At 39.1% G+C, this 13,017-nt stretch overlaps 2 protein-coding genes across 2 annotated transcripts in view; one reads left to right on the top strand and one right to left on the bottom strand.

Annotated features, from left to right (window-relative positions):
- Nucleotides 1-304: 304 nt before the first annotated feature.
- Nucleotides 305-6,424, bottom strand: macc1 (MET transcriptional regulator MACC1). The gene is made up of 5 exons (XM_031746264.2): nucleotides 6,295-6,424; nucleotides 4,891-5,013; nucleotides 2,755-4,802; nucleotides 1,967-2,155; nucleotides 305-1,880 (listed from the first exon to the last, which is right to left on the bottom strand). The coding sequence occupies exons 2-5, from the start codon at nucleotides 5,003-5,005 to the stop codon at nucleotides 1,677-1,679; spliced, it is 2,556 nt and encodes an 851-aa protein (XP_031602124.1). The 5' UTR covers nucleotides 5,006-5,013; nucleotides 6,295-6,424; the 3' UTR covers nucleotides 305-1,676.
- Nucleotides 6,425-6,565: 141 nt separating this feature from the next.
- Nucleotides 6,566-13,017, top strand: part of abcb5 (ATP-binding cassette, sub-family B (MDR/TAP), member 5) — a 38,254-nt gene continuing 31,802 nt past the window's right edge. Inside the window, exons 1-3 of the mRNA XM_039619525.1 lie at nucleotides 6,566-6,595; nucleotides 10,652-10,861; nucleotides 11,538-11,654. Coding sequence (XP_039475459.1) covers nucleotides 6,566-6,595; nucleotides 10,652-10,861; nucleotides 11,538-11,654 — 357 coding nt within the window. The remainder of the gene's footprint in view (nucleotides 6,596-10,651; nucleotides 10,862-11,537; nucleotides 11,655-13,017) is intronic.

Raw genomic sequence — 13,017 nt, 5'->3', positions numbered from 1 at the left:
TGCTCTCTGTTTAACTGAGAACCGGCACGTAATGCTTTCGACTGAAACTAGCTTAAACAAACAGGTAAAAGCAAACAGCAAGAGAAGATCAATGGAAAACACTGACACACAAGATGTGCTGTTTGACTTCATTAAAACTGGAAAAACAGGAAACACATATAAGCTTTGAAGTATTCTAATGTTGTTAAAATATCTATCTTTATCTGTCTGTCTATTTTCATCACTGGAATGCACAAAGACCTTACTGTTATGATGCAATCATCGGAGTTCTGTACCTGTATATTAAAACAAAAGATGATCACAATAGTTTTATATCTTTTATATTTATTCACATGTTCTTCTTCTTTTTTTTTTTTTTTTACATACAACATGGTATCAAAACTGAAGGCAGTGTGTACTGTACATGGCACCACTCTAAATTTGACAAAAAAACACAACATTACATTATGAATCATGAAGACACTGCAATTACAATGTATACATTATAAAAGTACTGTTTTTGTGCATGTCTAAAATATTACATTACATTATAAAAATAGCACTAATATTTAAGAAAGCAACAGTTTAAGTTACATGTATAGTAGCTCCTTAACAGTTTATTTACTGGCATCAGGGTACTTTGACTTTGGTCGTGCGCTTTTTTTTTCAGCACGCAGACCTAACACTTCATTCACGGACTCAGAAATGCAACCCTAGATTTTTTCTTTTTTGCAACAGTGTTCACATTTATCGGTTTCATCCAGCTACTTTACATTATATTACAGAAAACCCTTAAACTTTTTTTAAACTCCACTGATACAAACACTTAGAGGAGCCTTGCTGTGGATCCCGATTTAGAGAACTCACCAATTATTGGTTACAATAACTATGCAATACAAGAATAGATAAAAATGTGCTTATACAAAAACTGTTGGTGGAAACGTCTTGAAAGGTGTAGAAAAAGCAGGTGTATTGGGAATGAATTTTTAATAATATAAATTTGTGTAAAATTACCTTTCGACTGAAAGGCAAAGGAATAAAAAGACAAACAAATAAAGCAGAAGGAGTCCTGAGGCACTCTGTTGGTTAGAATTTTGAAAACATTTATAGAAAAGTTATAGAAAGATGAAATAGTTGGAGCAGAAAACAAAAAAACCTTTTCACATATTGACTATAGAGTCTTCATCAGAGTCTCTTAGACCCCAGTGAAGACTCTTTTGTCGATTTGTTTAACTTTTATTATTATTTTTTTTAATTTTAACCAACAGAGTGCCTCTGGACTCGTTCTGCTTTTAATGACTTGTTTTAACTGACTCATGAGCAGCTTTTATCTTTTATCTGACACATAATTACACATCAGGAGCATTGTTAATACCCAGGACACCTGATGGTAGTTGGCTAACCTCATGGAGATTTGACAGAAGGAAAAATTACTTTAACGATATGTGGCATTTCATTATAACAGACATCGCACTTTAATTTTCTCATATTTTTCTCAACAGTTTGCTAGCTGTTCTAATATATAATGCATGTAGCTGTGTGAGTTTTAATAGCATCGGTTCTAATGCTCTGTGCAGAAAATGAACATTGAGACAAAGTAAGCAAAGCCACAAGACAACCAGAAAAGATATGTAACAGGATCATTCGAACCTCACCACCTTGTAACAAAGGATGTTTTGACTGCTGGAAGAGGAGGCTTAGGCTTTTGGGTAAGCAGAGGCTCGAAAGACATCGAGGCAGTTCACTGTGATGAGCACACCGGTCAGGTGCCTCCAATGTCTCGTGGCAGGGTTTTTCATTTTGTCCAGGGCCAGGTGCAGATCCTGGATTAGGTCCTTGTAGCTATCTCCATAGCGAAGACTCCAGGAGTACAGAAAGTCATAGGCAGGCTTCCACATTGACTGAAACAGAACACATTGTTATTCTTTTCTTAATTGTCAGATGTGAAACTTCGAATAACTCTGCTAAAACAAAACATTTAACTGACCTGGGGACCGACTTCACCATTCTTCCCTCGATGTGGTGCTTCATACCTAGCTATTTGTGTGCTTGAGAACTTTCCCAATTTCTCAGCGAGCTCCCGCCATCGAATTCCCAGCTCCACGGCAGTGGACAGAATGACGGTGTTCTGTATGAGCTGGGCCACGAGACTCACTGAATCCATCCTCAGCAGGCCCTTGACAACCATATTAAAAAAACAAATTAGCTATAATGAAAGCAATTAAAGAACAGAGTGTGAGGCAAAGCAGAGGGGATTTTAAAGGGATAGTTCATCCCAAAGCCGTCAGCTAAAGGAAGCCTGCAGCGACCTAATGTTGCTCAGGTGAGCGGAGGGGGATGTAGTTCCAGATCAGGTAGATCCATGCTTACTTTTCACAGTGTGAAGACTGTAGTTTTTAGAAAAAAATAGTTCCAACATCAAATGAGGTTTGTGGATTTTTTTTGTAATTAGGTCACATTTTTGTGGAAATGGGACTTAATTGCACATTTCTGGTGTATTTTTTTGCTGGCTACTTCATGAAGTTAAAGAGAAGGAAAGTCTTTATAGCTGGTAACTCAAAGATTAGTCAACATACAAAGACAAAAAAAAACAAAACATATATTGATAAACTATTATAGACCAGAGGAAAAACACAAACACTCTCAGCATTGATCTAAGACAAGGCATCATGAGTATTAGCCAGCCACTAATGTGACATCGGGATGAACCTAGCATGTTGCAAGCACAATGAAAATGGACTAAAAACAAGGCCACTATTTACTTCCTGTACTTACAACGATGAGTTCATGCAGAAACTTCCTGCCCCTCACAGTGTGGCAGTCTTCCTTCAGCTTTTCCAGAATGCACGCCACTTTATCAGGCTCAGTTTCAGCATGCCTCCGTATGAGTGCATCCTGAGGCAGCTTGCTATACCCTAAAGCATCTGCAAGACATCTCCAGCTGGTAATGTGCTCAGTGACCAGTGTCTGGATGGCAGAGTACATGTAAGTAAGTTTCTTAAAGGGCAGTGTCATGTTCTCCAGAAGGACTTCTGTGGTCACTTCAATGTCATAGAAGTCAATCACCTGGTCCCTAGTTATGAGTTTTATGTTTTTGCAGTGAATCAAACCAGTCTTCCCTCGGAGGAATCCAATATACCACTCTTTGACTTTTGAGTTTCCCACAGACTTAACTGGATCTCTGGAAAGGAGAGCCACCGTGTCACCCTTGAAGTACTCCAGGAGATATTCTACACGTGGCTGACGGAAGACAGACTTTAGGGCCACACCGTAGCACTGCATGTTCACGGGCCTGTCTGTGAATTCTGGTAAATTTGAATGACATTCCTCAGTGATGGGAATAGGTTTTGTCATTTTGACCGGCCTTTCTATCTGTCTGGTCGCTCGCTTTTCTGATCTGATGGGTGCAGCAGGAGGGGAAGGCACCTGAAAATCTGCAATAGCTGAACTGTTTGATTCCTTCACTTGTAAATCTAGTTTAAAAGGGGTCATGTCTGTATTACTAGAACTAGATAATGCAACTGGCAGATGCAAAACTGTCCCTATTTTCAGCTGACTTTCTCTCACTTCTTTCACTTTGTCTTCAGCCTTGATTTTAAACATCGAGTCAGTAATGCCAACTTCAACATGAAGGTTGCTGAGCTTGTCTGGTTTAAAGCAATGTTTTCCCCAAAGTTGCAGCACAACCGGAGGCAGGTATTTGTTGCCTCTGCAGATATCAGAAAATGGGAGCTTTGGTGGAACGTCCTCATGGCAACAGACAACTATCACGATCTTAAATGATGGGTGGATGTATCTGGGACCATAAACTGCTACTGTGATTTTGCGGTCAAGGTAATCCCAGACTGATGTAGCCGGAGACTGCAGTACAGAGGCCTCTGCAACTGCAATCACAAAAAAGTGTGTCTTCAGATCCTGGAGCTTCAACTGCATCGTATTCTTCTGAACGTAACAGTCATTCAATCTGTTGTAAGGGCCTGTTCTTTTGTTGGACACCAGCCCGTATAAAGTGGTCATCACCTGACTTGAATCATCACTCTTCACCTCTCCTGACAGTTTCATCTCAAGGGACAAAGTTTCCTTTGTGTTAATGTTGCTGAGAACCACCTCAACGAGGGGACTCATGGTTGTCATGTAGTTGTTGTTGAGTCCAGGGGGAGGATTTAGCACTGCTTTGAGTGTAACTTCCTGGACTTCTCCAGGAGGAACATGTCCTTCTGGTATATGGATGGTAATACCAGACTCCGGAAGCTGTACTGAGCCGCCAGCATGGCCAATCTTGCAGATAACTTGAAAGTTAGTGGCCTGGGTCTGAGCCCATCCAGGGCTCTGGCTAATCACATTCAGGTCCAGGCATGAGCGTGTTAGCTGCCTATGGCTCAGCCAAGCCATTTTATAGGCCTCTCTGTCATTCTTTAGCCACTCAAAATCTGGACTCAGCACCGGCACGGCTGGTGCGAAGGCGTTCTCCTGTCTCGGCACCTTTCTTTCTATATCATCCATGATGTGTGAAGTACTCCTCCATCTCCCAGACTTGTTGCTGATGTTCTGTCTGCTCTCCAGAAAGTTGCTCACGTTGCCTTCATCGGAAGAAGTGCTGATGGCATCGTCGTTACTTGTGTACTGATGCCCTTTATGGTCTTCTTGTAAATCTGATGAGTCAAAACTATGCTTGTCTGTGCCGATGTGTACAATATCTTCTAAGAAAGGGTTTGACGCAGATATCTTGTTCCAAAAAGGATTTTTAGTCTGAGATGAAAGTGAAATGTTTGACTGCAAAAATGTCCAGTCAGAGTTTTGTGTCTGTCCTGACACGAGCCCACCTGTGAAAATCGAGATAGGGGTTAACATTAATAAAACATGTTCAAATTCAAAGCACAGGTGACTTTAGCTTGAAACCGAGCATTTTACCATTCAAGTTATTGCTGGGTGGGGCGCTGTCAGTCAGATCAATCAGGGTGCCCTCGGATTTACTCCGCATGAGACTCCCAACACGACGGAAGGACCTGGTTCTTTCAGCTGCCATATTTTCATCTGTAAACATAAACATGGATTCATTATTTTGGGACGTAATGCATTATTCCTCAAACAATATAATAGGAATCCCACTGCAAATCAGCTGATCATCAGAAAATGAGCAGCAATCAGATGACAATTAAGCCACTATTAAAGCGAAATATTTATAAACATTTGAATATTTGCTCTTTTTTTTCAAATAAAACAAGAAATAATCTGGAACTAAGGAAATAATAACCAAGCAATACAATTTAATTACGAAGATAATAAATATTTGGAATTAAAATTTTCTTGGCATTTGTTTCCATATTATTACATCTAGTTATTATCCCATTATACACATTACTGTCTAATATAATTCTGCTGAAAACCATGCTTGATCTCAAACTCTAACTTGGTAATTAAATGCTAATTAAATTGTATTATGTAGCTACTGTCTCTTTATTTCCACAATATTACCCCACCATTAAGATTTTATTAATGGGCTACCATTATTTTACTTCCAGTTTGGATTTAATATAAAAGCTAGTGGCAGCCCTACAAATATCTATAAATATAGATGAATTTGAAAGTGTTGTGACAGGTGGCAACAACCTTCACAATAAAAGTAAAGCTACAGCTTTGTTCTGTCTCACAGGTGTTTCATCAGGCAGAATGGGCCCCAGGGTTTCAGCAAAGCTTCAGTTTGTTACAGAAAGCTGCTCCAAACTGCCCGAACTCTTCAGTTTGTTACTTGTTTGCGTAAAATGACACTACCCATTCAACAGTTGTCACAGTGAGTCAGTCATTAATAATGTGGTTTCTTACACCAGTGCACAAAAACAGGTTGGTCTTGTCAAGCCTATGACACACTAGTCACTTCACAAAGAGCTTCTTCCTATGATCAAAGTCCGGTCCTATTGTACTATAGACCGTGTATTTTCCGAAGAAACATGCATTGCATTTCCTTTCCATAATTATTCGAGGCTGAGCAAACAGCTCCAATTAAATTCACGCGGACATTACCATTTTCCCCCCTCTGATCAGATGAAAACACTATCAAGCAAATATTTGATTCATTCACAATCCGATTAGAAACACTTTGACATGAAGTCCCTCAGCTCCAGCTTCTCTAACCACATCTACAACACCAAGACACGCGTCACTGCCAGTTTCGCACCTGAACAGGTGTAGACTTCACTGAGTAGCGACAAAGTCATAAAGCCGAATGCCTCGGCTGTTCGTCTGAGTGCTCCTAATATTAACACCAAGACGAAAAACTATTAGATACGAGACAAAGAAAGCAAAGTTTGATCTAACCGTCAGCACGAGATGTTTGTAGATTTCCTTCAGCTCGTTGGCTAGAAAAGAGGTCGATCCAGTATCATCAGCGCTGCTTTTTAGGGCGTGAAAACGAGAAGCCCGACCTCCTCACGTTACAGCTTCTTCTTATTCTATTTGCTTTTGGCCACTAAGCATTTTGGGACTGGAAGTTTAAATTATTACCGGAATCCCGGAGGAGGCGTGGCCTTAGGTAGACAGTGCCTACAATATCCACAATGCAACATAGTGTTTACGCACAGTACTACACATGAAACTGAGCGATACTCGTGGTTTCGATGTAAGTGTGACTTGACTGATAAGCGCTATAGGGGTTGCAAAAACATATTAGACAGGCTGGTGCACCGACATGAAAACAGGTTAATTTACACAGCCTGAAGAAGCAGAACTGGTTTTTTGTATTTATATATATTATATATTTATATTATTTTTACATGGTTGCAACGCGTGAAAGTCACGCAGTGTGTAGTTCAGCCAAAAACAACAGAAAACCTACCATTTCTCGTGCTTCTCATTTTAATGAATGTGTTTGCTGTTTTTCCACGGTCTTCGCTGTGACATTTTATCGCTGCATTTCGAGTAACAACATAAAAGGCGCTTAATCGTTAGCACAAACTTAAGGATAAGTTACAGTGTAACTTACACAGGCACCGGAATGAAAGCAAACAGATGATTTAGCGCTCATAGAAATAAGATAAAGGCAGAGCTCGGTAGTAGACGTGTATGAAAAGTTACAACTTGAGGAATCTTCCGGCTGTTATTGTTGTTGTTACTGAATATCCTGCTAAAGCTGAAATGTTCCCTCAGAACTGTTCGACTGGCCTGTGGTCTCTGATGTAAGCCCTTTCATCCTCAAGCAACTCTCCAGGAATGCAATAAGCGCTCTTGAGTAGATTATGACACTGGAAGTAAAAAAAAGAAACGGCCTTTGGTTGCTGTAGCTTGGATTTTGCTGTGGGTAATAATCATCTGCTGATACAGAGTGTATAGGTCTAAGTACCAAACATTTGCAAACCTGTTAGTGATATTCATGTTTCTATTTTACTGAAATGCAGTGCATTCTCCTTCATATATCCTGTTCTGTGTGGGTCTGATGGGGTTGCTTTTGCATTATGCTTTGGGCCATTATCCATTTGCACTGCAAAGCCCTGTCCAGTTGGTTTTTGCAGGATTTGGCAGACTGTAAGAAGAGAATATAGACCTATACCCTTCATCCTGCTGCTTTATCAGCACTTATATCATCAATAAACATTAGAGGCCTGGTTCCACCAGCAGCCATACCTGCCCTTGCCATGCAATAACACTCTCCACCATGTTTGACAGACAATGTGGTATGCTTGTCATCATAAGAAGTTCCTTTTCTTCTACATATGAAGTTAATCTTGGAAGTTAATCTGTGCAAAGTTGTTTTTTTCTCCTACTGGCACATTATCTGTTCTTAGAATGGTTGTAGATGTTCCACCTAAATGAATATGAAAAAATGAAAAAATGAAATTAATATAAAAAAAAATCCTTTACTTAAAAAAACAAAACAAAAAAACTGTACATTGTACAATAGTGGGCAGCATGGTGGCGCAGCAGTTAGCAGCATTGCCTTAGAGCAAGAAGACTCCACCATCGGGCTGTGTGGAATTGGTATGTTCTCCCTTTGTTTGCGTGGGTCCCCTGTGGGTACTCCAGTTTCCTCTCACAGTCCAAAGATTAATTGGTGACTCAAAACTGCCCATCGGTGTGAATGGTTGTCTGTCTACACAAAACAAAAAAACTCTGCACAGATTAACTTGGTGACCTGTCCAGAGTGTACCACACCTCTTGTCCTATGGTAGCTGGAATGGGCAACCCTGAATTGGACAAGTGGAAGAAAATGGATGGATGGCTTTTTTGTTCTTCAGTGTAACCAGTGCTTTGCACCATGTTGTTAACTCTTGGTATTTACATTAATAAAGGTATTCGTTGGTTAGAGACCTTGACAATGACACCCCTACCTTCTTGTTCTTGACTTGGATGTTGGGAAGTTGTTTTAACTTTACCATTGTGCCATTTTGTTTTCTTCTTTGGTCTTTCAGGCCTTTTGATGTTGTTGAGTTGGCCAGTGCATTCCTTTGTTGTAAGATTGTTGATTTGGCCCTCGTAAAGTTTCGGCTGCCAATCGGGTTGGTTTACTTTGCTTTTTGAATATAATCATTGTCTTTTTCACTATCACCAACATCTCTTTAGACATTATATTAAGAGCTCCAGTGAAAAGATACAAAATACAAGTTCAACAGGCATCAACTCCAGATCTTTTATCTGCTTAATCCAGTGGTTCCCAAACTTTTTTTGCCAGGCCCCCCTTTTTTTTACAAACCACCACCTAACACCCCCCCCCCACCCCCCCACACACACACACACACACACAAACACATCCTCCAAACACACAGAGGCGTCACGGTGTAATTATTTTACGTGTAGTTATTTTTTTTCCTGTGTAATAATATTCAACATTGCTGTCAATACATTTTTCAAAAAATGTCTCTCTGTGCAAAATGGGTTTAGACACATAAACAGCTGTGGGATACTGTTTGTCCGTGATTTGAACCGGGGGAACAAATTACGGCAGGATCAGCCTGATATTATTTGTATCCCACTGTAACTTTACTGCATAAAGAGCTAACATGTCCAAAATGTCAGGAGTAGTTATTACAAGAAGTGTTTGTGAACTAAAAATCAAGAATGTGGGATACTGTTTGTCTGTGATTTGAAGAGCCCAGCGCGTGCTCCCGACGCAGGGAAACTAATTTTGCAGGGGAGACCTACCTTGGCACTTGTGCAGGTGAAGCCAAAGGGAAGATATGCTTCACCATATTTTCTAGTCTTTGGCTTGGAAGGAAGTTGGTTTGGAAACATATTTGGCGATGCTTCATCTCCTGCTTCAGCTCCCGCGCCCCCCCTGCAATGGCTCTGCGCCCCCCCCTCCCCTAGGGGGCGGGCCCCACACTTTGGGGACCTCTGGCTTAATCTGTGATAAAATCAGGAAACAGGTTTGAGCTGCATGCTTGTCAGACAATAGTCCAATTATTTTTGAGCCTGTTAAAATTGAGGACTGTGTATAGAAATAGCTGTGGTTCCTAAACTGCAATACTTGTGTAAAACCCCTTGAATTAAAACTGAGAAGTCTACCGTTCAATCGGATCTGGGTTTTTTTTTTGGCAAATTGCAAAAAAATGAATAATTGTCCAAAAACATATGGACCAAAAAGTCTGTACACTGCCTGCAAAGGTCTTCACTGGGCATTTTACAATCTGTAGTTTCTCAAGAGGCTTTTTTTATTTGGATGAAATGTATCGTAACTGAGCTACAGCAGGAATTAGATCCTTGAATTTTAAAGAAATTACTTTAGCCTGAGAGGAATATTTTGGCATAAACATGGCCAAGACACTTGAGTTTAGAAATCCGAATTAAAGTGGATGTCTAATGTTTACAAAATCGTGCCACTTGATGGAGCCATTTCTCTACCGTACAACTGGTGAGCCAGTGTGTGTTGTTTCAAACAATGAAGTTGGGTAAAGTTGTTTGTATGTTGATTTTTTAATGATCCAAAACTGCTCTAATGAGATTATATGAAAGACAAATCTGTGATTTTCAAGGTTTAGGTGAACAGTGGTTGTAAGAGAAAAATAATAATTTTCAAGCATGAAGTAGTGAAATACAGGGAGTAACAGATTTGAAAAGGTGCATGAGTTCCAATCTGGCATTTTCTTTTTTAAAGACAGTAATTGCTGTCCAATGACAGCAAAGACGAAACTTTGGTTAAGTTTTTTAATGGAAGTTTAGCCATTTGATTACAAGAAAAAATGGAGGGTTGTGGCTCAGGTCTCACTTACGGCTCAAATGTTCATTAAATAAGAAAGAAAAATGTTAAATCAAGAACCTTGTCCGTACTAAAGGTGAAATTTCTATTTCTCTAAAGTTGTACTTATTTTGGTTCATGTATATCCACAGATGTACATACTTTTGTCTCTTTTTGAATTAATGTGTCATCTGGAAAACACGGAGATTAACCTTGCAGATAAAATATTATTTCACTCACTCACTCACTCACTCACTCACTCACTCACTCACTATCTATCTATCTATCTATCTATCTATCTATCTATCTATCTATCTATCTATCTATCTATCTATCTATCTATCTATCTATCTATCTATCTATCTATCTATCTATCTATCTATCTATCTATCTATCTATCTATCTATCTATCTATCTATCTATCTATCTATCTGTCTATCTATCCTCCTTAATTGATGCAAATTTTCAGCATCATTGGCATAATATTATTTCTTTCCTGTTTTCTAGGTGACCGGATCAACGATAAACTTGGCTGCCAACACACTGTGTGCTCTGACCATAGCTGTTATTGTGGCCTTCATCCACAGTTGGCAGGCCAATCCTCTTCATCCTGGCATGCGTGCACTTCCTGTGGCCAGCTTAATTCAAATGAGGCCAGCGGTGGGACGTTCCTCTGAGGACCAAGCGATGCAACAACAGTCTAGGAAGGTGCTAATGGTATGACAACACGGAGTGGTGCACTGAAACGTTTGGCTGAGATGAGTCCTCTCATATTAACTGATCACTTTTTGGCTGGTTAGATTATTTTGGAGGCGGCTTTTAAAACTACAAGCCTGTTGTGTTCTGACTGGAATGTTTAAAATTATTTTAATATAAATATGAAGATGCATCACTTTATAAACTTAACTTGCAGTAATATGGTAAGCCACAAATACAATGTTGAACTAATTTAATGCCAGGTTAATAAAAATAAATTTCTTTTTTTTTTTTAAATTACCACCTCTTTAAAAATTAGTCCCTAAATGAGCCAGAATTTTTTTAAAAAGTGCTAAATATTATGCTTAAAGGGAAAATTGGCTGCATAAACATTTGTTAAGCAGACCAGCTACGTATAAATCAGCTACAAAATCTTTGGTGTAAGCTGTGTATGTGCTGTAGTATTAAATGTCTCTATATTCAAGTCCCACATGCCAAAGCACTTTGGGGATTCATGGACCCAGTAAAAGCAGGATATGTTTAGTCAATCATTTGTGAACTCCTCCGTTTCATTTTTCTGTCATCCTTGGACCACAGCAGAGCAACTTTATTCCTATGAAAATGTGCAAATGAGTGTGGAAGTATGTGAAAATAATATTGAAAAGCAGATGAAACTGAGTCTGTTTGCTATTGTGAGTCTTTTTCAGATCATGTCAGCAAAACATCTGGAGACTGTGAGTTTGATGTACCCAGAAAATATCCAGTCACTCTGATGAGCTGTCCTCGTGTACTGCTAAGCGGAGCAGCTGTGAGTGTAAGGACTTTATTTTCTAAATGATCACTTTAACCTTGTTTACAAGTACAAAGTATGTTTAGGAGTCTTACTACTGTCTCAGGCAGAACTTTGTCTCCACTTGTCTGAAGATTCAGTAGCACTTCATGAGGACGAGGTGGGTAAACTTACAAAAGGACATATTCCATGATTAGACGATTAGCTGAAATCAGAGGCTAAATCTTTAATCTACAAGTATGGCATCAACAATTATAAGTGTAACCATGCTTTAATATTAGATAGCTTGCTCAAGGCATCGCAATATGCTTTCTACGAAGTGAAAATAAATCAGAGCTTTAAATCTGATCAGGATGATCCAGGGCTGGTCTTTAAATACTGTCGGTTGAGCAGGATAGCGCTAGATGGCGCTACAGCGCTTTAAATTCAATGCCTCCTTGCAGAAGTTTAAAGGTTAAGCTGTTTCTCAGAGATCCGAAGGAAAAAAAACCTCAAAATAATTCCGTTTTTATTATATTATTTAACCTACGCGTCACTTTTTAAAAACAGTTTAGAAGATGGGAAATGTTACGTCAGTGCGCACACTGTATGTTACAATCGGCTCTTAAGATTTGACGCCTAAACCCAGAAACCAGAAAGAGAAAAAAGAAAAAGACAGACAGACGGTCTCTATTTTCAGCTGTAATGACATGAAATACGATGTTCAACTAAATGAAATGAAAGTCTCTGTGTTAGGCAAGTAAAGTAAATGAGCACATCTGAATGGAAAAGTCCACAGATTTCTTGTGCTTTTGCTTCGAATCTTGATTTTAAGTAATTTTCTGACTTGAAATGAGGTCAAATTAAGTCCAGCCTGAAGGGAAACAAAACTTTCCGCAGACGAATTACGCGCGTTGTCCTAATTAGAAGATCTAAATGTTTACAGGCAAAAATAAATAACGTAGGCACTCAACCTGCTGTGCATTTATTAGTAACATTTACAAAAAAGGAAGAAAAACGAGTGTTTTAAGAATGACCAGTGAGAAGGGAAAACCTGAGGATGAAAATATTTTGGATATTTGAATGGAACTAAAGAATGAAAAAAAGAAGAGCAGGAGTGATACAAAATAAAAATGCTAATTACAGTGTGTTTCTGCGGGTATTTACAATACGCCAATTAACTCATCATAAACGGTGGTTTAATGGTAAAGCCGCGTCCTCAGAAAAGTTAAGAGGTTGAATTTTTCTGCTTAACAGATTTTTTTTTTTTTTTACGATAATGAGTTATTTCAGGCTAAATCGATTTTATTTTTAAATAACACTGAATTTTCTCCCCGTTTCTAAATAATTGTTACATTTTATTATTGAAATTTAAATTAAGATGTGGGCAAGGCCCCGGTGTTGCTGG

Source organism: Oreochromis aureus, linkage group 11 (assembly GCF_013358895.1).
Source record: "Oreochromis aureus strain Israel breed Guangdong linkage group 11, ZZ_aureus, whole genome shotgun sequence".
NCBI classification, from domain to species: Eukaryota; Metazoa; Chordata; class Actinopteri; order Cichliformes; family Cichlidae; genus Oreochromis; species Oreochromis aureus.
This window is presented reverse-complemented; position numbering and strand designations above follow the sequence as displayed.

What these genes read in the sequence shown, in the direction of transcription:
- macc1 (XM_031746264.2), bottom strand. Translation starts at nt 5,005, where the DNA reads ATGGCAGCTGAAAGAACCAGGTCCTTCCGTCGTGTTGGGAGTCTCATG. An exon ending in ACCCAGCAATAACTTGAATG is followed by an intron (nt 4,803 to 4,890) that starts GTAAAATGCTCG and finishes CGATTTTCACAG; the next exon opens with GTGGGCTCGTGTCAGGACAG. An exon ending in TTCTGCATGAACTCATCGTT is followed by an intron (nt 2,156 to 2,754) that starts GTAAGTACAGGA and finishes ATGGTTGTCAAG; the next exon opens with GGCCTGCTGAGGATGGATTC.